General features: G+C 48.9%; 1 protein-coding gene across 1 annotated transcript; it reads left to right on the top strand.

Annotated features, from left to right (window-relative positions):
• Positions 1-4,515: 4,515 nt before the first annotated feature.
• Positions 4,516-24,998, top strand: SORD (sorbitol dehydrogenase). The gene is made up of 9 exons (XM_075713539.1): positions 4,516-4,575; positions 7,730-7,763; positions 8,497-8,661; positions 10,755-10,914; positions 13,272-13,390; positions 13,867-13,932; positions 21,979-22,154; positions 22,994-23,115; positions 24,833-24,998. Exons 1-9 carry the CDS (start codon positions 4,516-4,518, stop codon positions 24,996-24,998), a joined length of 1,068 nt encoding a protein of 355 aa, XP_075569654.1.
• Positions 24,999-27,460: the final 2,462 nt, after the last annotated feature.

Below are 27,460 nucleotides of genomic sequence, written 5' to 3' on the forward strand. Positions count from 1 at the left end.
TGGTGGATGGTGCAGGCATGGATTATATATGGCTACAAAACAAAGCAAACAACTGCCTCCAGCCTGGTGCTACTAGTGCTAAAAAAGGCCAGGCTCTTCCAGGAAGCAGGCCCTGGGGAATGCCCCAGCACAAGAGACAGACAAAGTGCAAAAATCTCATATCACCCAGAGCCTATTTTGGAGTACTGATCTCTGCTGAGAAGTAGCTGGACCTTCTGCATAGCCTGATTCCTGTGTGGAGAACATAGTAGCTTCCTTATGCATTACCCAAGCTCTGTTGCTGCTCCTCACTATCCTCCCTGTCTCCATCACACCAGGGTCCAGGGTCCCCTCTCTGACCTTCAAGCCTCCTTGTAGCTAGTCCTTCTCCAGTTACCGATCCACATCTCTCACAAAGCCCTACTTGTTTTGTGCTCTGTTTTCCCATTTCTCTGCTTCACTCACAGGGAACTTTCTGCTCTTTCAGCTGGTCCCCCAGGTATGAAACAGCTCCCCCAAAACTGGCCTCATCTCTCCCGCATGGATCTATCAGGGCCCAGCTGCCTGTGAGGACGTAATGATGATTTCAGAGAGGGCTATACCATGAACTTGGGAAAAGCTCTGAAAAGCATCCAGGCAGCTTCTCTGTCCTTTCTTCATCAAAAGTCATGGTCCTTTCTTATGGAAAAATAGAAATACTAGAAGCCCAAAACATAGGTTGTTGACTGCACTGGTGAGTCTGGACCAAGCCATTTCTCTGGGGTTGAGCGTGTACCATGTGGCTGGATCTTAAACCATTCTGGAGTCAATGGTGTGTGACAAGTAGCAGAAAAAAAACAGAAAAAAGCCAAAGACATGAAGAAGATAATCATGCTTATGCAGACAGATAGCTTCAGGGTGGTACACGGAGAAAAGGATGCTGCAATGGAGGGGAAGTAACATCACTGACCACTTGATTTCGCCTGTGTTTGTGGAAGCAGGACTTTGAATATATCCTTCCAGAGAGGTGTTGGAAAGGTTGGTCAACTGCAAAGTCTGGCAGAGGGTCACTAAGATGGTTCAGACTGGAGTAGAATGGCTATGCTGGGATGTGCAAGAAGCTTCAGAGGAACTTCACAGAAATCCTTTCTAGGGTAAATAAGGGGTGAAATAGAAGTAGCTGCCTCCAATGTAAGTCCTACTTGAGCTGTGCATGGAGATGGAGAACTTACAAAGGTGGAGAGACCGGGCTCAGGCTACAGGGAATTCAGCCCTTTGGTTACATTTTGGACCAGGCAGAGGTTTGCACTGACATCTGATGTTTACAGCAGATATTTGGCTGCTCCACACAGGGGTCCCAAGCCAACACTACACCCAAGGCTGCCCCACGACATGGGACTGCATCACTGCAAGGAGCCTGGGGTCCAAAACACTGTCCTCACCCTCCATGGGGAACTGGCAGGTATGCAACGTGTGACACTGCCCTCCTCCGGGATGCAGAGATGAGTTCCCCTGAAGTCATGTCACCCCTCTCCTCACCTGAGATGGTCCAGAAGGGTGTTTCATAGCTTGCAAACAAGGAAAACACATCCTGAGTTTGACTGCTAGAAGTGAACTGAGTTATAGTCATGTCAACAAAGCACCTATCTTCTTACACAGTGAGGCAACAATGATCCTAATCATCGGCTAAAAAGGCAATGCAAATGCTAATGTGAAGTGAAACTGTTCTGGCAATAAGGATTGTTTTGCAAGGTCAACTTATGGTTATGATATGATCTTTATAGCACCGCTATTGGCATGCTTGAAGGAATGTGAATGACCTCTGTTGTCAGTAAAAGTTGGATGCCTATAAGCATAACTGAAAAAAAAATAAATATGCAACTAAGTCCTAAGTATGTTTTGTTTAGAGCTTTCTTTGGTCAAAAGAGCTTGCCAGGCAGTGTTGAAGGCAAAGAGAAATGGACCATGGCAAGAGCTTCAAAACAACTTTTAAATTGGGATCTCAGAGGACTTGTAGCAGCTGGTGAAGTCCTTGTGATCTTGAAGGAAGAGCAGACCCAGTCTGCACACTGGAGCTAGCTGCCAGGCAGCAAGTACCAGCAGAGAAAACACAGATGGATGTGAAGTGGATCTGATCCAGAAGGAAAGTGGGAAAGAGAAGGGGGGGAAACTGAAGACACAGCACTGACAGTGACAGCAGGGCAGAGCAGAAGAGCTGAAGGAACCCATTCTCCTGCCCCAACAAAAAGCCACTTGCCTGCCCAAATGCTGGCAAGGAAAAACCTTCCTCCCCATCTTGCTGCAGGGCAGGAGCAGAGGCTGTCTGGCCACCAGGCCATGTTGGCTGAGGGCATCACTGTGCCTTGAAAAGAAGAAGAGCTAGCACCATCAGTTCCTCCTGGGAGAGCAGACAACAGAACCAAAGCACTTTAAATCTGCCACCCCGCCCTGCCAAAGCAGTGACACCCTGGACACAGCAGCAGCCACAAGCTGGGTTCTTCAGAGCATTCCCTGGTGCACAAAAGCAGATCAAAACAGCACAGAAGCCACTTTGGCAGCAAGACAAAGCCTGTGGCAATCAAAATACATTTTTTTTTTTGCTTGCCCAACACACCTGCCATTGGCCTGGTCTGTTTGACGCATGCAGAGGAAATCTTGGTGTGTGCTGCAGCGTGGAAGGAGCCAGCACTGCTTTTGCAACGGCAGTCTGCAACTGTGCCCCAAGAAATGGAGGTAGTTTCAAATGGAGAGAAATTATCTGGGGCAAACATTGAGCCTGTGAGAAATTTCCCTCGAGAAAAGGAGGGATAAGGCTGCATGGGAATGACCAGCTTCCTGGGCATCCTCAGACATGCTTAATTCTGGGCAACTCCACTTATTCAGGGTTTTATCTGAAAATCAGCAATATTGGGGAATAGAGGCCATCAGTAGAGTGAGATTTAGTGCTGTGAGAGCTGAAGATGACTCCTGTGACCCAAAGGACTTGTATTGTAGCAAGAGCCCCAAGTTCTCAGCTCAGCGCCAAGTACGTGCCTCCAGCGTTTCTTCAGATTTACGGAGTCAAAGGGACAGGCTGCACATTGCTGGCAGAGCTGTGGGATTTCACAGTGACTTCCAAGCTAGGATGCAGACAGAACAATGCAGACAATTTGCATAGCAAGTCAAGTTTGGAAGCTAGCTGAAAATATGTCCCCCAAAAGGAGAGGTACAAACAGGTGCCTTAAGAAAATGAGCGTGCCCAGGAAGAGACAGCCATTCCCCATCTTTCCGTAATCTGTAGAAATGTAAATATTCCTGCTTCATCCACTGAGGCAGTGGATGCGGCAGGAATTGAATTGCTGTGTAAACACTGAGTAAGGTGTTTTCTTACAGCTTCCCTCGCACACACACTCCTTCCCCTGCCCTCAGAGTAACCATGGGGGCAGCTCACAGCCACTAATTTGATGCTGACTCTGACTCAGATAAGCATTATGGGGAATGACACTGATAGAAAAGAAAGGCATCAGCCCTCATCTGCCTGGAAAGTGAAACATTTTTGCAAGAAGGAAAGAAAATTCATAGATACTCCCATTCATGCAGACAGGAGGAAGCGATAATATTAGAAGTGCAGGCTGTCCTGGACAGATGGTTCTGGCAAGTTTCCGTGACATATCCTGTAAATTTTCTACTTTTCCAAGGAAGTCAAGCTCGGAAAGCTTTCAGCTTCAGACTGCTCTTAGGGAGCACTGGAGAGGATAACCTTCTTTAGATCTTTGCCAGCTCTATTAAAACCCAAAGCATTCTATGATTCTATGATTCTATGATTCTATTAGGCAAGCATCTTGGGCAGAAAACCTCTTATCCCTGAAACCCAGAATCGCCGTAATCTCAAGTTTTTTCCCAATAAGCCATTGTCCTGGCTGAGATATCCACATTCCAGAGATACTGCATTTGGTTGGGTCCAGGCAAGCCCACAGGCCTGCATTTTGTTGAATTTTAGAGAAAGTGCACAGCACCGCATTGACGCTGGCTTCACACCAGTGGTGGGATGAACCAAGCCACTCCATTTAGAACAGAAGCAGCATGCACCTGGGTGGACACAACATGAGACAGGACAGGGCCTGGTGGCACCGTTACACTCTTAAAACACCAGGATTACTGCGTCCCTGCCGAAGCCACATCTGGCCGGGGTGGGAGTGCAGGGAGGGTAGTCAGCAGGCCCCCAGCTGAAGCTGCTCCCCAGGTACTGCGAGTGCCGGGCAGGACTGCGGGGCTCAGGGGGCCTGACGCTGTGGTCTGCAGGGATCCGGACGCCCTGTGGGTGAGGCCCAGCCACGCTGGGGACTGGGGCCTGGGCCTGCAGGCGGGGCCTGGAGCCGGGACCTGGGCTTGGGCCTGGGCCTGGGCCTGGGTGTGGGGCCGGGGCCTGGGAACGGGCCTGGCCGCTCCGTGCCGCGGGGGCGGCGCTGGGCCTGGCGCGGAGGGCGGCCGGGGGCAGAGGGGCGGCCCCATCGCAGGAGGCCCCGCCGGCCCTTGGACCCGGGCGCCGCGCCGAGCCCAGCCGCGCCGCGCCAAGCCATGGCGGCGCTGGGGCAGAACCTGGCCGTGGTGGTGCACCGAGCCGGGGACCTGCGCCTGGTACGGGCTGGGGGGAGCGGGCCGCCCCGGGACGGCCGCAGCTCGGCTCGGCGGGGCCCGGGCGGAGGGGACGGCGCTCGGCGGCGCTGCGGGCGCGGAGCGGCCAGGCCGGGCCGGATGGCGGGGGACGGCCCGCAGCACGGCCCGGGCGGGAGCGGGGGGGAGCTGGGCTGGGCCGGGCCGGGCCGCCCCGCCGCGCCGCGCCGCGCCGCGCTGGCAGGCAGCTCCCCGCAGGACCGGTAGCCCGCTGGGGCTGAGCCCCCGGCACCGAGGGCGGGTGGGGGCTTCAGTCGCCCCCCGTTCCCCCGACCCGTGCCGGGTCAGTGAGCTGAATTGGCCCCGGGCTGGGAGCGCGGAAGGGCAGTGGCTGCCCCCAGGGTCGGTGGGGCTGACCCGTGGGGTAAGCGGGGCACGGGGAGCCTAAAGCTCGGGGCTGCCCCATGGCTAAGGGCCGCCAGAGCCCCTCTTTGGGTAGTGCGGGGGGAAGGAGGGAACGGGGATGCCGGTACTGTTCGGTAGACAGTCCCGTGAACAAGGTGTTCCCAGAAAGCAGAAATGGTGAGTGACATGTTGCTTCTTTGGGCTTGTGAGAGCCCAAGTGAGAAGCAGGAGGGAGCATTGAGGAGGATGCACAGGTCATCACCTGCTTGTGCTGGAGTACCCTCGTGGCAAGGGCGGCCTTTATTTTTGGTCAGTGCTTCAGACTGATTCTGTTTCTCTGACTGTGAATGCTTGGATGTTCCTAGTGCTGAATCATTGCGGTGCTGCTGGAGATTTGTGTTTGCCAGTTTGGCAAGTGCCAAATTGGGGAAGGAAGATTTACACGGGCAAACATTGACAGGCAGTTTTCTGTACAGAGCTCTTCCGAACACACAGGCTTGGGGTACCTGCAGTAGCTTGTTTGGGGGATGATTATCAGGGAAACAATTGATTTTTTACCATACCTGCATAGCTCAAGTGACATGTGCCAAAGGCTAAGCGTGTTCATGTGGATAATTCCTATGTGGCTCTCAGCCACCTTTGATACAACTGCAATTTCACTGGAAGCGCGTGCAGCCTGACTTCTACTAGAAATAAAAGGCATTGCTACAGTGAGTGAGACTTGCGATGGTCCCTCTGGTTCAAGAGCGTGTTTCCAAAACCCTGTGATATAGAAAGGTGTATGAGACTTGTAAGGGTGGACGCTGGCTCCATCCTATCTATGTTGCTGGTTTCTAAACTGGCTTACATCCAGATTTGTGAGTTTTCCTTGGGATATGCATACTGCTGGAGACATTGGAGATGTCACCGGTGCTCCCCTGGCCTTACTGGCAGTCCCTTGGGGTGTGATCCTCCTGGGCTTCTCAAGTTTCTTTGCCACAATGTGAATGGCACTCATTGCATTGCCCTCACTGATCACGTAAGGCATCTAGGCAGTGACCTCTGAAAATGTTATCTGCTTCCACCGAGATGTCTGGTTTTCAGCACAGCTGTTATTGAAGAAATAGTGTTTTTTTCTGGGCTGAGGAATGCCACATACACATTTTCAGCTAGAATTTGGCTTGCTTTATCTCTTACTACGGACTGTTCTCTTCAGTCGCTTTGAGATAGCTGAGGTGGTCTGTACTTCTGATGTGTTACCAGATTGCATGCTTATCAGACATTTTCTGTATAAGAGGTTACATCTAGATCAACTTTTTAAAAAAATAATGCTCTGGCCTGTGTCCTTAGTGCGACAAAACAAACATCTGACATAGAAAAAAATGCAGATACAGTTCTGAACATTGAAAATTTCAGTAGGTTGAATTGTACTTTGATATACACTGCAGTCAACAGAATTTGGGCCATCCTGCCCACTTACAGCACTGACTATTCAGCGGGTATTTTAACAGAACAGCTGTTTGAGAATGTGTTTCCAGAATTCCTCTTTTCATGATGTTTAGATTGGTGAAGTACAAAGTACGAGTTGAATATGCTGGGATTGAGAATGTATTTAATTAGCTAAAATGCAAAACAGTACTCCCCCAAACCAGGAACGGATACCTCACTTTCTCTGCAGTAGGGCAGCAGAAAATCTCGTGTTTGTTGTTATATAGCAGGTCCTAACTGGTGAAGCTAATACGTGGAGGACTGCTATAAAGCGATTGCTCATCTCTCAAATCCAGAGATCAATTTTCTTTCTAACTGAAGATGCTCTTGCAAGGAGAAGTAGCTCACCATGGGCTCACTAATGTATATGCACCAAATTTTTGAACAGGAACTGCATGACTAGGACGTCTGCTCAAAGGTCTTGTACCCTTTGGTATGGGTTGTGGGTAAAGGGACCTAAGATGCATGAAAATTTGAGCAGCAAATGGATTATGAAGAGTTCATTGTTAGTGCTAACTACTTGGTGGGGCTTCTCTTAGAGACATGATCCTAGAGGTGGGTGCTATGTGGGTATCTTACTGTCTTAATGTTGTAAAACCCAACAAAATTACTTCTTTGTCTTCTTTTGAGGCAACTGAGGGAGTTCAGTGAAGGCAAAAGGCCTGCAGACCTTTTGGGTTGAAGCGTGACTGACTACTTTTATAATCCTGGTTTTATCATTCATCCCATAAGAGGTGTCATGCCAATTACAAGAGGATGTGACTTTAAATGTGATTTACAGTAATGTTTATAATTGATTTATACATTGAGTTATTATGTAGTAAAAATATTTCCTATTATTTATAATAATAACAAAAACGCTGCAGTATTAACTTAGGTGGTTCAGAATCTTCCTGTTTACAGAAGGTGATTTTTTTTGTCAGCCAGTGGGATGAAGGATTCATCTGAAACTTGAGACCATTCCAGGGCAGGAAAGTTTAGTATGTGACTCTTGTCTGGGCAGGGAAGGGGAAATTAGTGCAAAATAATTTGGAGAGTGGATTTACAAGCTGGCTGTGTGCTTACTCGTAATGGATGCCCACGTTACTCCACTGTGCAAGCAAAATGAGGTGAGCTTAGGGAGGAAATGTGGACTGCACATTTATATCCCTCCTCGTTGCACAGCAATGTCTTATTGAGCAGACAGAACCAAAAACCTGATCTGCTTACGCATTTACCTGAGCTAACCTGGACTGACTTTCCATGAGGTATTCCCATGGCTATGCACAAGCAGCTGAATGCTTTTTTTTTTTCTTCTTGTCCATAGGAAAACCGCCCAATCCCAGAACCGGGTTGCAATGGTAGGTCTAGAGATGTCTGCTTCTGTCTGCTTTCTTTACTAATCTCTTTCTTTTCTCATTCTCTTTTGTCGCTCCTTGATATTATAAAGAGATAAAATATTTCTGAGAAAGTATAAAATAATCCAAAAAAGAATGTGTGGCTGAAACAGAAAATGCTGCATTTCCACTTGAAAAGAAGTGCTGGAGCAGTCACAGATACACCCCTTTATCTGGCTTTTTTTGCTTCCTGTTTCATCAGTTCACATATTTCACTTTAAACAGCTCTTGGGACATGTCAGATGATCTTATTGCAGGACTAAATATTAGTGGGCTAGGCTTATGGGCTGATAGAAATTTGATGCACTAACTCTCCAGGGCTGAACTCGTAACTTAGGGAGAAGGAAGAATTAAATGGACTTGCTCTTTTATTCTTGATCCAGTAATAGTCACGCCCCTCTTAGATTGTATTAGCTTTTGTTGACAGGGGTCTTACCATATTTTAAGCTTTCCTGATTTGTAAATCTTTGTATATATATATATAGTTTTGTATTTCAGCAGGTGTCTCATGAATATGCCATCCATCTTAATGCATGCACGTGCAATTCTGGTACATTTATTTAATGCTAGTAAATTTGGGTGTTTCAATGCTGGCTTGGCCTTTGTTGTGGGGCACAGGGAGAAGCACACGTGTCGCTCTCCCAGTGCCCGAGAAGGTAAGTTTTTCTACAAGGAACCTTTCTTCCTTTTCTGGCAGAAGTCCTCCTGCGGATGCATTCTGTGGGGATCTGCGGGTCTGATGTTCACTACTGGCAGCATGGTCGAATTGGGGATTTTGTCGTGAAGAACCCCATGGTGCTGGGGCACGAAGCTTCTGGGACTGTCATCAAAGTGGGATCAGGAGTGACTCATCTGAAACCAGGTAATTGGAATCAAAACTATCTTTTTATTTGTTTTCCTGCTGATCAGTTCTTGAGAATGTGTTGATAACAGGCCATGCTTTTTTGTTAGGTAAATTTATCTGATGTTCTGAGCTGTGAATTGCACAGTGTGACCTTCTCCTTCAAAGAGTGTCACTGTGCTGCTATTAATCACCTAGCTGGGCCACTGTAATTTATGGTATTTCTTATCTATGCTTTATCCTGGGATATCTTGAGCTAGTCTGACTTCATTTTATTGCAGAGCAGAGTGTATGCTGGTACGAGGTACCTTTTGAAGAAGCTAGATAAAGCTTCAGAAACCATGTGCATTGCTCTTGCCAACAACCTGCTGTTAATGTTTCTTCGCTGTGTGTGTTCTTGAAGGAGCAAATGGCCTCCTGCAGTGGAGAGAGGTCACTGGAGCAACTGTACCAGGCCCCGTGGTGTGACCAGTTTGCTGTGCTCATGAATGTCCTAGAAAATGGGCTGATCAGTGAATTTTGCAAAGTTTGCTGATGATAGCAACTTAGGCAGGGTGGAGAGGACACGGGAGAGCTAGCAAGAATTACAGAGAGACCTTAAGGGTGCCTGGGCAATAAGATGCAGGTGAAATTCAATGCAGATAAACATGTAATGGTGTCCACAACAGAAGAAACAAAACCAGCTTTATATCTAAAACACTAAAGAGTGTGACCTTTGGGTCTGACACAGTGCATGGCTCAGTAATGGTGAAAAATACAAATCAGTATTAGGAAGGGGACAGAGACTCAATCAGAGGACATCATTGCACATCTGGAGCTCTGCATGCAGTTCTAGTCTCCTCCTTTCCAAAGGGATATAAAAGAAGTGAAGAAGTTTCAGAGGAGGACAAAGATATGATGAGAAGTGGAGCAGCATCTCTATGATGAATGACTAAGTTAGGAACGTGAGCTGGAGAGACAACTCAAGGACATGTGACACAGGTCTGAAGGCTTATGGAGGGCAGGGAGGGGGCACATAAAGGTTGCCTGTTCTCTGGTTCCTCCAGTACAAGAGCAAGGGACAGTGGGAGCTAGGTGCAGCATTCACCTAAGATGTAGCAGACCTGCAGGCCTCCTTGGCAAAGGATGATGTGGATGCTAAAAGTTTACATGGTGGAAGGTGGAGGAGAAATTGTCGAGGGTTACTAAATACAAAGAAACCACATGCAGCTTGGGAGACCCCACAGTTGAATATAATGGGAAGCTGGGAGAACATTCAAATATGTGCTTGTCCTGCTCCTCTCACCCCCAGACATCCCCCATTGGCCATAACACAGGTGATGTAGTGGGCTAGGCAGCTCTTTACTTTGATCCATCCTCCTGCTTCTCACTGTGTCTGACTGAAAGTCTGTTGGTGGAGAGCTTCGCTGAGAGATTTGGCTTTGATTGGCTTCCTCTGCCAAATAAAATGGGCTGTCTTGTGTCCTTTGTGTGCTTGCAAGTTGTACTGTGATCACACAATTGTTTTCTTTAGTCCATCCTGCCTCATGATTGCAATTAAATAATTATTCTTTGCCCTGCAGCATGTGTCCTTCCAGCAGTCTGGGCTACTCCATTGTAGCATCAAGAGGTCTCTGTTCCCCAATAAGTCCTGCCTCACTCCTGGATGTGCTTCTGGACCGTGAGCTCCCTTCCCAAGGAACAGCCCTTTCCAGCTGGCAGCAAAGCTCATGGGCTTTGTCCTGATTATTTTGTCTTCCAGTTACTACACATTCTGAAAAAAATCTAATCATCATGCAATTGCCTGCAGCGAAGGCTGCCTTTTCCTCTGCTGAGGCTGAGTGCAAGGCAGCTGGAGAGAGGTTTATATGTGACAGCTTCCATCTGCCTGTGTCTGTGCATCTGAAACACCAGGTCTTTTCAATTGACTGTGAAGATCTTGGTGATGAGGCTGCCATGAAGGAAGTGTTAGGAACTTGCCTGGTGCATGCAGCGTGATCTTTCTCAGTTAGCAGATGTCCCTCGTGCTTCTCTTGTGCCAGGGTTTCATGCTGTCTTCCATGGTTGTTTGGTGCTATTCATACCTATGTGCCCACCTTCTTCCTGAGTAACACAATCTGCATTCACCCTGGCAGGTGATCGAGTGGCCATCGAGCCTGGCGTCCCAAGAGAAATGGATGAGTTCTGCAAAACTGGCCGCTATAACCTGTCTCCAACCATCTTCTTCTGCGCGACGCCTCCTGATGATGGGAACTTGTGCCGCTACTACAAGCACAGTGCCAGCTACTGCTACAAGTTAGTTGGTGCTCCTTCTGCAGAGAAACATATACTCCCTGGAGGGATTAGCTGAAGCGATTGCCTCTTGGCCCTTTTAAGTATTGCAGCGAGCACTCTACTTGAACTCAACAGGTTTTATTGCTTTCTGATCCATGAATAACATGTATAAGGCTTGGATGGCAGCCACTTTGCAACGGGTTTGTGAGGCAGGTGTAGTTTATCCCCTCTGGTGCCAGACATAAACAAACATTTCTTGCACATTTCCTGGAATGTTACCACTGCTTTACCCTTTAATTATTTTCCTTTTCCCATTTGCTCCCTGCTCTTGGTTTCTTTTCTGCTGTCTTTTTATATCCTTGCCTTCTTAGGATGGTGCCTGAAGGTCTTTGTCTGATGCTTTGAGCTTCACTAGCTTTACTGCTGCTTTTCAGGAAGCACCGCATTGACTGCTGACACCTCGCTCTGCCATTTGAAACAAAGTCATCCTACTTAGAGCAGAACAGGAACAGAAAACAGTGTCCCTACTAAGCTGCTTTTTTGTGTTGTGCTGAGTGCCCCACTAAGCTGCCAGCATTACACATCCATTTTCATAGCCAGTTCAGCAAACTTGAGTATGTTCTTAATTGTGGCAGGACTGACACATTTGCTTAAAAGCAAGTCTGTGCTTAAGTACTCTGGCAAATATGCTGGAAACCTGAATAAACCTCTGCAATGTTATACCCACATAAGTGCATTTACACAAGGAGTTAAAAATAGTCTAAGGTAGTGGCCCCCTGACACTGGTCTACCTCAGTCTTTCTCAGTCTGTGTGGAGCTGGTACTTCCATGAGCAGGAATGTCCTCAGGATTGGTCTTTGGCGTCTGCAGAGGAAGTGTTCAGGATCAAATCAGTCAGGAGGAGGCACTTGAATGCTCTTCTCATTAGAGTCCTCAGAGGCAGGAAGCTCCTTTCAAAGTGGATCCCAAGCAGCTGCTCTCAGGATGAGGTGCTGGTCTGGATGGGACTGACTTCTCACTGTCCAGACCCGCTGTCACTGATTTCCTGTGTGTTGTTAAAATAATATTTTCTGACAACATCACAAGTTTTTGTGTGGGAGGAAGCGACTGGTTTGTAGCTGTCTTCTTCCAGGGAGAGATCTACTTTTTTCTCCAATTTGAGTAAATATTACTTTGGCTAAATTTTTTTTTCTTAAGCTGTGAAATGCAAAGCCTGGTGTAGAGCAGATTCCCTGAAGTCACTCTGCCAGCTCAGATTTGATGATGGCTGAAGTCAGTGGGTTCTTGCATATTTAGGCAGGTGTTGTCTGTCCCTCTGCAGGCAGGCAGACTCTGTGTTGGGTACTCCGAGTAACCTGATGGAAGTGGAACTGTGCTGCAAAGCTGCCCTCCCTGTTGATGGGGCGATACCCAGACCCAGTAGGAGCAAATGTGATGCCAAACTCTCAGGCAACCGAACTTTTGGAGTCAGTCCTTCAGCACCTCCTGAAGATAAGGGGTCTATCTTACAGCTGCCTTCCCACAACTGTCATTTCTGTTACTTTGTCTTTGTGTTGGCCTGGCTGAGATCTGACCTCGAGCTTCCCAGGGCTGTCCTTGCAGACACAGCTCCTGACACCCACTGCGTGAGAGCCCACGCTGGTGGCTTTCTGGAGGGCTGCATTGTGGGGCTAGGATTTATTTTTGTCAGCAGTTCAGAAGGGTTTTACCCCTCTCTGCTTTTTTCCATCACTTACGCTAGCTGCATTGCGGTGCTGTTTCTGTTCAAAAGGTGTTTTGTATCCACTGTACACATTTTCCCTGACTGCTGGGAGAGTGCATGCTGGGACCAGTCCACTGGTTGAAAGACTTGTTGCATCAGGGGAGGACATCCAGGACGTGATGGGGAGACCTGGATTTGGCTGCCTTTGCTTTATGTGGCATCACCATTGGCAGCAAGATGTTTTCTAAAAGCATGGGGCTGAATGATTCAACCCAGATGACAGGTCTGGGAGCTCACTGATGGGTCCCAGCCATAGGGCAGCCTTCAAGGTGGTGCATATGCAGCTGTGGGGTTTATTCCAAAGGGAATGAGCAGCAAAGGAGTTGTAGGGTTGACTCACCAAGTACTGGAGAGATGGTGTAGGGAAGTTTGTGGATCCCTGTGTTTGGTGCTTAGGCAAACCCCACTGGTAAACCGTTTAGGTGTACTTGATGCTGCTTCAGAGGAAGGAAGGAGGCGATATAACCTCTTGAAACGCCTTTCAGCCCTGCATTTCTCAGACCAAGGGTGAGAGTGTATTTTGCCACTGTGATTTAGACCTGTGTTTGGTCTTCAAGTGTCACGGCTTTCCTCATCGCCCTCTTTGGTGACTGTTGCTTGTGTCTGGTTCTTGCAGGCTTCCAGATAATGTCACCTTTGAAGAAGGAGCCCTTATTGAGCCTCTTTCAGTGGGAATCCATGCCTGCAAAAGGGCGGGAGTCACTCTGGGAAGCAAAGTCTTTGTGTCTGGCTCCGGTAAGGTGAACATATTCAGTCCTTGGGTTTTCTGCCTGCTGCGGCATGGAGGGAGATGGACAGGGTGCACGCTGTGCTTCTGGCCTCTGCTGTAAGTGTGGGTCATGGCACAGTTACAGGGATGCCAAGGGGGACCTTGAGGCTGTCCTTGCCCGTGCTGCACTACAGTGCTGCATTTGAGCCAGCCCAAATGCAAAGTGCAGTATCTGGGCATGCTGAGCCTACCAGCTCAAGGGACCAGAGGAGCGGGTGGTGTTCTCCTTGTGGAGTCCCTCCTGTAGCAATAGTTGCTCTCTCAGCAGCTGGTCTCACTGCCCTAGGATCGTGGTGATGCTGTGATCCCAGAGCTGCCCACCTGGAAACACAGTCGGAGCCCGCTTTAGCCTAGGAACATGCTGAGCTCTGGGCGTGTTCAGAGCCTGTGGCTGGTGCTGTCTGGCAGTTGTATATGTTCTCTTTCTCCCCGTTGTACCCAGGACCAATTGGCCTTGTTAATGTGCTTGTTGCTAAGATGATGGGTGCAGCAGCTGTGGTAATTACGGGTAAGTCCTTTTAACCCTTAAGAGTGTGCCTTTTTCCCCACAATACAACACTTGGACTAGTTCCATGTTATTCCTTCAAGGTAACTGCTGGGGAAGGCAGCCCAAGCAAAAGTGGAAAGTCTGTTCGTGAATGGAATAGTAGCGTGCCTGTTGGGAGGGAATCCTAATAAACACCTCATTCCCCAGGACAAGACTTAGATCTTTGCACTAACTGGGACCTATAAGAAGGTGCAGGTTGCAACTGGTTAGTGGACCAGGGTAATTAACTTCTGCTTTCTAGCACAGACAAGTTGTGCAGCTGGAGTAGCTACAGTGCTTCAAGGAGAATAAACCAGAGGCTAATGAGTTGTCTTTGGATCAAGCCTAGAGACTTTTTTCAGACTTTGAGCAGGTCGTTTGGAAAGAGGCAATGCATCTGTATGACAAAGCTCTGAGTTACAGAAGTTCTACTTGCTCCTGGTGCCTCTGATCACTGACTGTTTTCTCCCCGCCCCCCCCCCCCCCCCAATTTGAGCTCTTCTGACCTCAACTTTGTGTTTTGCTTTTGGCTCAGATTAAGCCTTGAGGATCAGGTTTTGTCTTCCCTGTAGCGCTTGTAGACCTTGATTATATCTGCTTCTAATCTTCACCTAGGCATGCAGACCAGGCAACACAGCATATTTTATACCTTGTTTGGAGCTATTCTTCAAGGTTTGCTCTGAGCAGGTTTTTTTCCTTGCTCTTGTAGTGCTAGGTGATGACCTGGACACGTGTTTTCACAGTCCTTTCTGTGTCCAGCCACGTTGTCCCTCTCTAGTTCTCTTTTGCTGCCCTTCTTTCTGCTGTCCTGCTGGGGGGGGTTAATTTTCCACTGATTATCTGCAATAACTGAAATGACCTTTTCAGGGTCCCTGCATTTCAGAAATGGGCCTTCCTTGCATAACTGTGTCCTGGAGGTTTCTAGTCCGCTGCTGCTTGCAGCCATGTTTTTGTCTAACTGTTGAGGATGGAGATCACACCTTTCTGGGTACCTGCTCCAGGATTACAACACCTCCTAATGCAGAAGCTTTTTCTGGGTCCACTCCAAACTGTCACTTGTGGGTATTTCCCCTTGTATTGTCTGCAGCAACTGAAATGAGTCTCCATCGTCTTTGCAGCTGCCTTTCTGGTTGTTGCAGACAGCTGTTTGATCCCCCCTTCTCTTTGCCCTGCTAACCCAGCCCAGCTCCCTTCACCTCTCCTCAAAGGTCAGGCTCTTCTCTGTGTAGCTTGCCCAGAAGAATTGAGAGCTGGAGTAACCTCAGGAGGTTCCCTGGTTGAAATTTCCACCTGGGGTTTGGACAGGGCCTGGAAGTGGTGTTTCCCCTACTCTCTGATTCTTTGAGCAGTGCTGGCTGGGAGGAGTGGTTACAGGTATGACTAGACAACAAGCATGGGTTGCGGCAGCAATTTTGGGCCAAAGACCCAACATGGACCTTTCAGAAGGCTATTACTCCACCTCCCACACTTTGGGCCAGGTGTATTTTTGACCTCTCTATTACTGTGTTTTCATCTTTGGGTTGAGAGACAAAATTAAAGTCCCACCCTCTTGCCTTTGCAGAAGCATTCTTCAGTAGTAGCTCATGTCAAAATCTAAGGCAGATTATTGCCTTCTCCTCCCTAAATCCTCTTGCTGTCGAGTCCAGGCCACTTTTTGCTCTGCTGGCCCCACCTTGCAGGCATGTGCTTGGTGGACATGATTAGTCCAGGCCTTAGATTTTGTGAAGTGTTGTCATTTGAGGATGATGGTTGCTATAGCAGGAAAAGCAACTCTGCCTCTTGAGTCACATATGAGGAACCTTGCTGCCGAGCTGAGCTGGTGCAGGGGCTGGTGGGTGACCCAGTCCTTGGGTGGGGAAGGGCTTAGTGAGCTGGCAGGGCTTGGTGGGGCTGAGGCAGCTGGTTCATCCTGCCGCCCCATCCCCAGTCCTGCCTGCGTGTATTGTTCCCTGTAACACTGGGAGCTGCTGTTGCCTCTGCCTGTAGACTCCTCCTGGGGACCTTTGACAAGCAGGTCTGTATAGCATGTGCCATAGGGCTCCAGGTGGCCATAGGAAGTTCTTGGTACCTGGTTTGTAGGGTCAGCAAGCTTGGCTACATGGAATTAACCCCTTCTTATCTTTACGCCTTGGACTAGGTAGTGATCCTTGCTTGTAGACATCTCCCACCTGAGAGGTGTTTGGCTGAGGTGCTCAGAGACAGCCATGGAGGTGCTGTCCCTAGTCAAATATGTGTACGTGACGTGAGGTGAGGAATGGGTTTAGTTTGGCTCGTTGCCGCTGGGGATTTTGCTGCCCTTCTTAAGGAACTGCTTTTTGTGTTGGCTTTAGGAGCCAACACCTGTGAGGTGATTGTCTGCCCACAAAGGCCCTTTGTACTTTGCTACCAGATTCTTTGAATTAATTGCCTGGAGATTTATGATGTATTTGTCTGTGAAGAGCTTTGTCTGCGCAGCACTTAAGGCTTTAAATGTTTGTGTTTGTTTTGACAAGCTGCACACAAATATAGAAATATCCAGAAGAGCTTTTTCCTGACCTGGGGAGAACTCACCTCCTACAACTTCTGTGGTGAGAGTCTTTGGCACACCTAGAGTCAATAAATTTTGGGAAGCTACGTCTCTGTCAAGGGGTCGGGTCCCTTCTCTGGAACTCCTGGAGAGCAGCTGTCACTGTAGCTAGAGACAATGCTCAGCCCTACCCTTCCAAAGGCTTGCACGTGCCAAGGCTTGCCTTTCCTCCCAGATATGGCAGCTTGCCTGATAAAAGGTATCGGTCCTTCTGATAACCTTTGCTCTTCTCCCTGAAGTGCTTTATTCCTGGCAGACTAGTGTTCTCCCTTTTTGGGGGTGGGAGTGATGTATTTAATGGACTGCAGTTGGGTGCAAAAGATTGGTTTGTTTCATGGATCCTCATCTACTCTTCCCTAAGGTCTATGGCTTTCTCTGCTCCACTGCTGAGTGGGTGTGATTGATATTTATGGGCAACTTTCTCCTGTCCTTCTGCCTTGCTGTGGGCATTGCTGTTGCTCTGAAAAGCTGCTTTTCTTCTTAGAGGCATGTAAAAGAGCAGCCTTATTCCCCAGCAAGTGAAGTGACAGTTTGGGTATTCGTATGCCAGTGTTGGGCTGTCTTGCCTTACTCTGTCTGTCACTAAAGGTACACTTAGTAATTCCTACTTAAGGGGAACTATTCCCCTTGTGCTATCTAAATCTGAAGTCCTGGGTGCTGGTGCCTCCAGAAACCCTGGAAGTTAAGGTCCAGGAAGATGAATAACTGGACAGAGTTCAACTGCTTTGTGAAAGGAGATGAACGTAGGAAGTGTGAGAGCTTCAAGAATATTTGCCTGTTAAGTTGGCTCATAAACCATCACAAGAAGCTTAAATGTAATTTGGTAACTTCCGTGGGAGCAGAGAACGGGCTACTCTTAGTCTGTCAGCCAAAACTTTAATTAGCTCCAGCGGCTGGGAAGTGAAAACAAATTTCTGACTAGAGGCAAGATGCAACCCTTTAATTGTATAATTGACCAGTTTCCCAAGAGTTGTGTGGGGTTCAGCCACAGCATGGTGTAAAATCCGAATGACTTGGTCCTTCTCAAGACTCAGAAGTGTCTGGAGCTCTAAACAATATGGTAACCTTCTCAATTTGATAACCTGCAGATCTGTCAGCTTCAGTAAGTGCTTAGTAGTGAGTCACTTAGGCTAGGTGTACCAAGATGCTATCACAGTCCTGATGGGTCTGATGGTATTGCTGCTGCATCCTGTATTGCTTCTCCAACACAAGGACTTCCTTCCTGAGCAGGTCAGCAAAACAGAGGCCAACTGTAGGAGAGGTGTGGGGTTTTGCTTCCTGAGAGCAACTTTTGTGGCCACTTTGAAATGCATTGGCTGGCAGGACACCCTGTCTCTCCTGTTGCTCCAGGACACTGCCTCTGGATGTATTTCTGCCAAAGAGGCAGTATAAAATATATTAGTGAGTGGGCAGATACTACAAACAGTTGAATCCAGCTGTATCTGCTGCACACTGGTGCTTTGAGCAGGACACTTTGTTGGGAGTTTGGTCTATTGCTGGGAGCACTGTTGAGCCCCCGTGGTCTCCTTGCTGTACACTGAGATTTGGGAAACACCAGCCGTGACAGGCAGAAGTGCTTCTTAGCTCTTCAGGTGCCTCTAAAATAGCAGCTCTTGCTGTTTGGGAGGTCTCTGAGTGCAGCTCTGCTAGCAGAGGGTCAAGCATGACCATACATGCAGCCCGAGGCCCAATGCTCAGAGCTTGGGAGGGACAGATGTGACTCATGCCTCCCACAGCCACAGGAATGAAAACCCATGTCAAGGCTTCCAGGGTGATGCTGCCCTTACTTTTCAGCCATGGCTTTTCCTCCTTCATCTGCATTTTATTACTCTTTGTTCTTGCTTCTTGAAACTCCCTCCACAGATCTGCTGGGTGCTCATTTCAGTGGGTGTGTCTACACCTGGCATCCCAAGCCCTCCTGCTGCTGGTGGGTGTGTGTCCATTGCCTGCCCTGGCAGTAAGTAAGGTTACATTCACTGTGTGATGGGCAGAGCAGGTCGTCTGGCCTGGCTTCCTCCCAGCGCTGGGGCTGAGTCAGAGCGGCTCATGTCAGAGCAGTGGCCACGTCCTCCTCTTTTCCTTTAATATTTTCCTCGTACCCCATCTTTGACTTCTCTGAATCATAGAATCATAGAATCATTGAATCATTTAGGTTGGAAAAGACCTTTAAGATCATCCAGGCCAACCATTAACCTAACATTACCAAGTCCACCACTAAACCAATTAAGGGTAGAGTAGCAATTTCATGTTTCCTGGCTTGGTGGCTGGATTATTTATAATGAAAGTAAAAACTAGGAATCATTAATGTTGGAAAGGACCTCTAAGATCATCAGTCCAACCATCAACCAACACCACCGTGCGCACTAAACCATGTCCCAAAGTGCCACGTCTACCCGTTTTTTGAACACCTCCAGGGATGGTGACTCCACCACCTCTCTGGACAGCCTGTTCCAATGCTTGACTACCCTTTCCATGAAGAAATTTTTCCTAATATCCAATCTAAACCTCCCCTGGTGCAGCTTGAGCCCATTTCCTCTCATCCTATTGCTAACTACTTGGGAGAAGAGCCCAACACCCACCTCACAACAGCCTCCTTTCAGGTAGTTGTAGAGAATGATAAGGTCTCCCCTCAGCCTCCTCTTCTCCAGACTAAACAACCCCAGTTCCCTCAGCCGCTCCTCATAAGACCTGTGCTCCAGACCCTTCACCAGCTTCGTTGCCCTTCTCTGGACACGCTCCAGCACCTCAATGTCTTTCTTGTAGTGACGGGCCCAAAACTGGACACAGTATTCGAGGTGCAGCCTCACCAGTGCCAAGTAGAGGGGGACAATCACTTCCCTGCTCCTGCTGGCCGCACTATTCCTGATAGAAGCCAGGATGCTGTTGGCCGCCTTGGCCACCTGGGCACACTGCTGGCTCATGTTCAGCTGGCTGTCAGCCAGCACCCCCAGGTCCTTTTCGGCCAGGCAGCTTTCCAGCCACTCTTCCCAAGACTGTAGCGTTGCATGGGGTTGTTGTGACCAACGTGTGGGACCCAGCACTAGGCCTTGTTGAACCTCATACAGTTGGCCTCGGCCCATCAATCCAGCCTGTCCAGGTCCCTCTGCAGAGCCTTCCCACCCTCCAGCAGATCGACACTCCCACCCAATTTGGTGTCATCTGCAAAGAAGACTGTGTAAAATACTGGCATGCTGCTGTGCCTGCCCTGGGCTACTGCATGTTGTTGTCCCGGTGCTCACCACAGAGCAGGCAAACCTCAGTGCAGGCAAAGGCAAAAGGCAGCAGGAGGGCAGGACAGACAGGGCAGCTCTGACCTATACTTGCCCTGTTTGAACAGTGCCATTGTGTCTTACCAAAGCTGTCAGTGAGAGCAGAATTGTCTTCTTTGTGGTGAGTATGCTGCATGTCCTGGAGACGAGTGTGCCCCTGGTGAAGGCATGATTTTCTGAGTCTTCAAGCCTAGGACCTGTGGCAGGAGACATTGCCCACCCCTCAATCTTGGGTCTAGGAAATCTTGGCTGTTACATTCTCCTTCGATCCGGACATCTTTTCCAGTGCCAACACACAGGCCCCTGTAGACCACTGCTTCAGTGCAAGGCAAAGAGGGTCTTTCTGCCTGGGAAATGCCACTCTTCTGCTGTCCATCTCCTCATCTCCAGAGACATCCTGGTCACCAGTGGTTCCTGGAGAGGGGTGGGTGGTTTCCTTCCAGGGGACGTGGAAGAGAAGAGACAAACAGTGTGGCTACCTACCAGGGCAGCTCACTGCATGGTACAAACCATTTTATGGATCTTCAAAAGATATTTGTAGCGCTGTCAAGAGGTACCAGAGTACAGCCATGCCCTCACAGACATTTATCATCACTAGCTTTGTTGCTCTCTGTTAATGGGGTATCCGAGGTCCACCATATTACCAGATCCACTCCCTTTTTCTTATGGGCTTGCCTGCTAATTCATCTGTGGTGGAAACTGCCTTGAGAGATGCTCAGCAGCCTTCAGTGCTGTTACAAGGAGGGTAAAAGCATGGGAGAGGTCTGTAACAGCAGGGATGCACTTAGTGTTGCCAACTAATGCATTCTGCAGTTCGCTCAGCTGAAAGCATCTGCTGATGGTTCATTGAGGAAGCCCTCAGAGAGCTCATAATCTGCTCTCATCCGGTACTGTTAGAAGTGAAATGAGCCAACATCTCCTGTCAGAAAGGCTTCTCAGTGCTGTGCTGTCCATAGCCAGGTGATTTCTGAGCCATCAGGGTGCAAGTTCAGAGGAACCTTGCATCTGCCTAGTGCCCTTCGAGAGATATCCTTGAGGATGTGAGTGATAGCAAATCATCTCGAGAGCCAAGGAAGACAGAAAGGAAAATGCAAAAGTGAGTGGTGGTTTTTTGCCTCATTGTAGGCTCCTCCCTAGGTTAACTCGCTGAGTGTGTGTGTAACGTGGTTTTTTTACAGTCCTTTTTCACTAGTGGATTAAGTGAAGCTGCTTCATGAAAGAGTCATGGCCAGAGAGGCACTGGGCAGTGCAGGGTTAGACAGTGGCAGCTTTGGTAAGACACAACGGCACTGTTCAAACAGGGCAAGTATAGGTCAGAGCTGCCCTGTCTGTCCTGCCCTCCTGCTGCCTTTTGCCTTTGCCTGCACTGAGGTTCCTCTGCCCTGTGGTGACCGCTGGGACAACAACATGCAGTAGCCCAGGGCAGGCACAGCAGCATGCCAGTGCTTGGCCACAGCTGTTGCTGCTGCAGTTCCTGTGTCAATGTGCATGCCCTTTGGAGTTAAGCTTGGCCTTCTTGTTTGCCTTGGCACACTCTTGATGTTCCTGCAGTACCAAAGAGAAATTGGGAGATCTATGAACTGATGTTCTTATAGAAGACACCCCTCGCATCTAGTGGTGACAGCTATTCCTTCACTTGGACATTGCTTTGCATGGTATGGATTTCATCTGTGAGTTTATACTTTAACCTCTTTGAAGCACACCCTCAAGCCTTTGGCATCTTCTGAGTCCTTAAGTTGTCCCCATTGCTTGTCCTTCTCTCTGTGCCTGGAAAAGTGAGCAGGTCTCCTCCCTGCCTCCTCACTGAAGGCTGCGTGAATTTGAGGGAGGGAGCATAGACCCTTTCCTCTCCTGGTTGTGTAATATCCTGTGAACGCATGTTCAGACCCCAGATGAGTGTGCTTCCATCAGGGCTCCTTGATGGTGGCCTACTTACATCAAGGGTGGGAAGCCCTTTGGTCTGGGTGGTCTGCATAAATCCTTGAGAAGGTAACTAGTGGGCTGGAGCTTTCCATCTTCTGTGATGTCACAAATACTCTCTTCTCTTCTGAGATAGTTGACAGCTGGTCACCAAAGAAGGTGGCTCTGTTGAGACATCAGATGGGGGTAGGAAGCAGATTGCAGGCTCAGGTTCTTGCTCCCCTTCTGCTTCATATAATTCTCTAGTTCTTGACTTGTTTTGTCTTTCCCCAGATTTATCTGCCTCTCGCCTGCAAAAAGCCAAGGAGGTGGGGGCAGATTTCACCATTCAGGTAAAGAACGAGACCCCACAGGAGGTGGCCTCCAAAGTGGAAAGTCTGCTTGGCTGCATGCCCGAAATAACTGTGGAATGTACAGGAGTGCAAGCCTGCATCCAGGCTGGCATTTATGTGAGTACCACTTGTCCCCAGGGTAGAGCAGTGATGGCATTGGCTTTCCTCTGTCTGGGATGCAGCAGTGAATGACAGTTATTTTGCTCCCATAGAGTTTAATTTCAATGGGCTTGGTGTGGGGGAGAGAAGGTGCTCGTTAGACAACAAACTGAGACAATTAAAGAGTTAACGTCTTTGCAGACAACGTGGAGATAATTGTCTGATTTGATGCTCAGGTGCTTGACTACTTACCAAAGAGACTACAGAAAGACCCTGAAACCCAAGTGTGGCTACGCAGCAGCGTCAGGCAGCTGGTACAAGTAGGGCAGCATCTTCCATTAAGTTGAAGTTATGTTCAAATAAGGAGAACAATTAAGAAAACTAATTCCAGCAGGTGAAGAAAGCAGTTAAGGAGGGGATGTTTTGCTGTCATGAACTGCCTAATGGGAGGAAGTGGAGAAGGTAGTGCAGAGTTTCACAGTGAAAGTACAGGAGACAAATGGGACAAGCTGCAAAAAGAGAAATTCAAGTGCAGCATCAGGCTTAGTTTTAAATCTCTCCCATTGAAATCTGAAAGTACTTTTTGTACTCCTAAGTGCCAGTCATTTTCCAGAATGAGATTTAGATACCAAAATCCTTCAGGGATTTTTAGAAAGATTGCTTTTTAAGCCTTGCTTATTGCATGTTTCATGCTTATAGGCTCCTGACAGCATCCTGTGTCTCCCCTGGCTTCTCCGCTGTGCCCTGGACAGTCCATTACAGCCACAATGTGTGGCTTTATTTTTTTACACACCTCTGTGTAGGCTCTGGTGGCTGTTTTTTGCAAAATATAACATGTTTGTGTGTTTATTCTCCAGGCCACTCGTTCTGGTGGGACCTTGGTGCTGGTGGGGCTGGGGCCTGAGATGGTCACTGTGCCCATCGTGAATGCTGCTGTGCGGGAGGTGGATATCCGGGGGATATTCCGCTACTGCAACACGTGAGTCTCATGCAGTGTGGACTGATGTGTCTTCAAGTCTGTCCTTAAGAAATTCTTGCTTTCCACAAGGAGAGAGGACATGGAAAAGGCTGTTTTTCCTTACAGTTGGTTAAACCTCATGTCACTCTGAAATACCAGTGCTGCAGTGCAGACAGCGTGACTGATGTGTCTTGCATTTTTTGCCTTGGTTTCTCGAAAAGCCCTGCACTGCAAACTTGACCACAACAAAGCAGCCCACTTGGGTTTTCCCACTGTCCTATTTCACGTACCATTTGGTGCAAAGAAAGGAAGAGACCCAACAAACCCTTACTATGCTGTAAGCAAGCAGGCCAAAATGAAAAAAAAATATCGTAATTAACATTTGTGCCTTCAACTCATGCCCTGTAGAAAGGGAAGACCAGGTGCTGGGGGTATTTTGGAGGAGACTGGCTTGTCTGCAAGTGTGCTGGCTCATGGTGTGGCAGAGAGGAACACACAGCTTTTAGCTGCTTCAACCCTTTGTGCTGGGAGATCTCTAGCAGCAGCTTGGCCTGGCACTGACCCTCCACACTACTTTGTGAAAAGGTGGGCTGCCTCCTGGCATCCACCTTCCTAATTGTTACATTGTCAATTTTGAGACAAGTGATATGGAGAATCTTAATTCTGGGCAAAGAATCAAAATCCCAAGCGGCTCATCCTGTGTCAAGCTGTGAATACGCAGCCTTGCTGGTTGTGCCCAGCTCTGCTCTCCTTGCTCATCTGGGAAGGAAATAGTGTCATCAGTCTTGCTGCAGGTCAGTGAATGCTTGGTTGAGCCAGAGCCATGTTTAGTTTTCATCATTTTGCTTGAGCTGAAGATACATCTGGAGCCAGTTTGAAGGCATGTGTGCTCTCTATGGAGAACTGAGCTGCACGGCTTGTGGACAGGCAGGTGTTTTTGTGTACTGAAAGCTGGCCTTGCCCTGAAGGCAGGAAGAGCTCTGCTGTTCTCTCTTTGGTCTTGTTTTCCTTGGGCAGGGCTTGAGACCCAGCACTGCACACTTGCAGCCTAGCTTCTGCTGTGTTCAGAGCTGTAGTTTCTTCCTAACAGAGCAGTAATCTGTGCTTAGTCTGCAGAGGTTGTTTTCCAAGAAGGACTTATGAGATGTAGTCAAGCTCCTTCTTAAAGTGAGAAATGTCTTTAAGTAGGTGGTTTGGGAATTAGATTAGCTGCTGCATCCCTTTGTATCCCCATCACTCTAATTTGGCCCATTCAAATGGCACGGCAAGGCAACCAAATTGCATGTCTCCACCAAAGAGGTTGGAAGCTGGCTGAGGCTTTTGCTTTCTCCCTGCACCAAGTCAGTGAGTTTGAACTCCATAGTGATCAGTCTGCGAGCAAGGAGGGAGGGCAAGAGGAGAGTGGCACACAGCAGTTTTGTTTTTCATTCGATGCTTCAGATGTATAGTTGTTTCCTGTGATTTTCGCTTACTCAGCCTCTTGAGGGTGAAGCACCACCAACTGCCTGTGTATAGCAGTGCCTGCCTTCTTGGTGCTCAACAGCCCAAAGCAGTTGGCTTGTCCCATCTCCCATGCCTGATCCATGAGGTTCCTGCCCAGAAGATTGTTTGGGCAAAACTCTCCTTGGTTGCTTGGGCTGAAGAAATTACTGCAATGAAACCAGGCTCCTCTGTGCTCTTTCCTTGGGATTCCAAACTGGTGATTGCTCTCATCTCCTGCTCTCTGTTTCCCTTGCAGGTGGCCCGTGGCAATTGCTCTGCTTGCATCCAAGCGGATCAACGTCAAGCCCTTGGTTACACACCGCTTCCCCCTGGAAAAGGCTCTTGAGGCATTCGAGACCACCAAGAGGGGCGAGGGGGTAAAAGTCATGCTGAAGTGTGACCCCACTAACCACAACCCCTGAGATGCCACGGTGCCTGGCCCTCTCCCCCCTTACACTGCCTGCCTGAGATGCAAAGCATGAGGCCGCAGGAGGCTGATGTATGGCTGTTGCATGTTTACACAGCCACCTTATGCAGGCGTTGCTTTGTAATAGAGCTAGAAAATCAAATGATAATATGAGGGTGAATGGAACTGAGGAATACACCATTAGAGTATTAACAGGTAACTACAAATGGAGAACCAATAGGGAATAGTTTGAATCAAAACGCTGCTGTTTGTTTAGAGACGATGGTTCACATGGTTGGCTCTTCTCCGGCAGACCCCATCCACAGAAGAGCTTGGGTCTCTCTGCATGTATGAGGCAGAGCCGCCTGCATGGCCGCAGGGTTTGTCCATGTGGACATGCTGTGGGAGGGTGTCACCAGCCGCATGGGGTGAAGGGACGACAGAGATGCTGGCACTCCACCTTCCCGCCCCAGCACTGCCCTGGGGCTGTGCTTGCCGCAGCTCTTGCTGCATGGCAATCCCTGGGCACAGGATAGCCCTATATGAATACTCTGCCTTCCAGTCACACCTTCCCTTGGGGATGCTCAGGGACTGTAACAGCCTGTGGAACAAAGCCTGGCTAGCCTGTCTCTGCAGGAAGCATCTGCACATTCAGGTCATTCTCTCCATGCTCTTTGCAAATAGCAAACTGGGCCCAGAGCCCAGGCTTTTTTTCAGAAGATAGTCTGGAGGCCAGTTGGAACTATATCTGCTGTGTAACCCCCCCGCCCCCGCAGCAGCTCCCCGTGGGGCAGAAAGGACCTCTGCAGAGCAGGCTGGACTGTTTGCAGGTCAACTGCCCTGTCTCCAGCTGGGACTGCAGAGAGCCCTGTCCTTTATATAATGTGGTTCCCAAGGACGGGCTGCAGTTGGGGGCACAGCTTGCTTTTAGCATAGAGGGAAGCACAGGTGAGGAGTGAGGGGACAGCATCACTCAAAGGTTTTACCACTGCAAACGAATCATTAACTTTTGGGGGATATCAGGCCTTCCTGCTGAGTTTGTGAGCCATGAGCAGGGTACTAGTGAGGTAGCAGGTTGCAGATAACAAAATCTACTTTGACTATGGTCATGTTAATTTTAATACTGGGAGATCAGTCCCTTTCTTGGGCCGGTACTGAACTTTCCTCAATAAATGCTACCTTCCTGATGTGTCTGTGTCCATTAAAGCATTGGGTGGGTGGTTTGAAGGGGTCTCCGACTTTGGGCCCTGGGGACTGTGCAGACCCCTGGGCTGTTGTGCTGCTGGGTCTTGCCGGGTTGCAGGTGAGCTCAATGCTGGCAAGACCATGAAACCTTAAATGACCCAACTGCTTTCAAATCAAAGCTTGTATTTATTGCAGAGGTGGCTAAGCTAATCTTGGCAGAGGTAGAAGCCTGCAAGTCCATGCTGTGTTTTACCGGGCTAAGGCATAACCCAGGGGAACTTCCTGTAACCAGAAGAAGTGTTCAAAGTACTGCTTGGAGTGAACGGAGTTGTTAATGTGTCAGCCTGAGCAGGTAGAACCTACCCAGCAGCCTGGCCATGGCCATAATCAGATGTGGCGTTAGCAGAGCCCATCCAAGACTTGCTAAAATGCACCTCGCTGAAGGGTGTGTGATGGCTGGGGAGGGGAAGACTGCCCAGCTTTTGGCAGTGGAGGGTGAGCTGGGGCTTCTTGCTGAGCCATGGGGCTCTCCTGGCCCCTGACTGCTGTACTGGGGGGGAGACCTGTTGGTATGGCTAGGGAACCGCTGGCCATCGCAAGACACTTATTACTGTGAAATGTAGAGCTACTCCCTGTGGTCTTGGGGGGCTATTTAACACCCCAAGAGCTGAAGCTATTCCCATGGCTCAGCCTCTTTGGGCTCCTTGGCTGTAATTTGCTCCCATGCCAGGTCTTGCTGGGGGGCATTGCTACCATCACAGCACTGCTGGGGGTGCTGAGCCTGGTAGGACACAGTCTATGGGGCTGTGCCTGGGCTCTAATTGGTATTTCCCCCTGCCCCCCCCCCACCCATGTACATCACCAGTGCAGAGGAAACTCAGTCCTGTTTAACCCATTTCCCAGTGGGCTGATGTAAATACTCTGTAACAAGAGCAAGGCCAGCACTATGCCACAAGTATTGCAAGTCTCCAGGTGACTGAGACCCAACTGCAAGAAGCAAGAAAATGTTTTAAAACTTCAATCAGCTTTATTTAAGCTCAGTCACCACCTGCGAGAGCAGCAGCCCAGCAATGCAAAGCCAGGCATTAGTTAAACAAGCACAAATGATCCCTGATCAAGGGATGGTGATGCTGCTGAAAGAAGCTAATGCAAACACAACTAAGGCCATATGCCTTATGAAGGCTTGGAGTGCTAGCAAGCGGACACAAATGAGTATGTTAGGAAAGCTGAGCCTGTTTCAAGGAGAGGGATGGTGGGAAGCTCTCTGGCTCCTCACCCCAAGTGTGTGCCATC

The sequence above is a fragment of the Pelecanus crispus genome, chromosome 7, assembly GCF_030463565.1.
Source record: "Pelecanus crispus isolate bPelCri1 chromosome 7, bPelCri1.pri, whole genome shotgun sequence".
Lineage (NCBI taxonomy): Eukaryota > Metazoa > Chordata > Aves > Pelecaniformes > Pelecanidae > Pelecanus > Pelecanus crispus.